Source organism: Buceros rhinoceros, unplaced genomic scaffold (genome assembly GCF_000710305.1).
Source record: "Buceros rhinoceros silvestris isolate BGI_N320 unplaced genomic scaffold, ASM71030v1 scaffold13698, whole genome shotgun sequence".
Taxonomy (NCBI): Eukaryota; Metazoa; Chordata; class Aves; order Bucerotiformes; family Bucerotidae; genus Buceros; species Buceros rhinoceros.
In genome coordinates this window covers 27,075-28,397 of record NW_010425186.1, presented here as the reverse complement: position 1 = coordinate 28,397, position 1,323 = coordinate 27,075, and the positions used below count along the sequence as shown (strand labels likewise).

At 48.5% G+C, this 1,323-nt stretch overlaps 1 protein-coding gene across 1 annotated transcript in view; it reads right to left on the bottom strand.

Annotated features, from left to right (window-relative positions):
* TNRC6A (trinucleotide repeat containing 6A) overlaps window positions 1–850 on the bottom strand; it is a 20,274-nt gene extending 19,424 nt beyond the window's left edge. Inside the window, exon 1 of the mRNA XM_010141047.1 lies at window positions 805–850. Coding sequence (XP_010139349.1) covers window positions 805–850 — 46 coding nt within the window. The remainder of the gene's footprint in view (window positions 1–804) is intronic.
* Between the last annotated feature and the right edge of the window lie 473 nt (window positions 851–1,323).

The following is a 1,323-nucleotide window of genomic DNA, read 5'->3' as shown; positions in this document are numbered from 1 at the left end:
CTCTCTCCCAGGCAGGGGCTCTGGCCCCAACTGCTGCTGGATGAGCACCCCTGCAGCACCAGATTCAACACAGGGCAAGAGAGCAGAGCGCAAACATCAGCCCGTCCTCAAGGTGAATGGAAGCGATGGAATACGAAAGGTTCTCCTAAGCGTGGTGCCACAACAGCCTAACAGGTACATGGTACAGAGTACAGCCAGGCACAGCCCACAGCACCCACCCACAGCACTGCCCAAGGGACTCCAGAGCCAGCCATCTCCACAGCCACAGCCAGCCCACAGCACCGCCCGAGGGACTCCAGAGCCAGCCTTCTCCAAAGCCAGCAAACACCAGGCACAGCTGCAGGCCTCCACGCACGTGCTACCCCAGCATCCACCCAGCATGCACAACAGAATGGTCCCCAGACGCGATCTGCTCCCCAGTGCTGTGAAATGTCTCTGATATTAAGCACAGGCTTGCACGGGTTATTCCATTGAATCCCATGAAGAGTCAATTTAACAGGTAAGCATAAAGGTAATAAAAAAAAGACACTTAGTATGTTAAAGCTAAGGTGCCCCACCTCTGTTTTGGAACAAATTCTAACATTATTTTGGAAAATTAACAGTGTTTAGCCAAACACAGTATGGAATGGCACAGAGAAGTATACTCAAGTCAGTCACTCACACAGCACATGCTACTGAAAAACATAAGCCAAAGAACAAAAAAAAGAAAAAAAAAAAAAAAGGAAAAAGAGACAGAATTGTGTGACACATGTAACCAGTAGAAACAGATACAGCGCACAACCCAGTGAGATGTAAAGGGCTAACCTGACTGGTTAGGGGAGTGGCTCACCAAGTCCCGAATGGGAGGCATGCCTACAAAAAAAAAAAAAGGCAAGAAAATTACAGAAGTGTTACTGAAGTGAACCGCCCTCTGAGAACAGTCTCCAGAGCAGGGAGACTTCAAACCCATCCACTAACACCCCTTTCCAGGGAAGGCTTCTCTGAAGAGCCATCTCTCAACCCTGCTCACCATGAAGTGCCTCGCCCACAGCGCTGAGCACACCACAGGGAAGAGGCACTGCCAGCAAATCCAGCCTTCCACAGGGAGCATCTAGACTTAATTAGCAGCAGTTTTGCCGCTTTTACTAAGTATTTCCACCGTGAGTTAGTTTTTATACATCTGTCATTTCATTAACTCATTTAACACATCCTTCATTCAAAAAGTTTGATTTATGTAAAAGGGAGGAAGAATTTAGAGTCACTGAAACCAAACCCCGTTGATTTTTGAGTGCACCAGTCAGAATTTCAGACGTCAGTCTGGCACGCCCGGCAGCTCACCCCCCT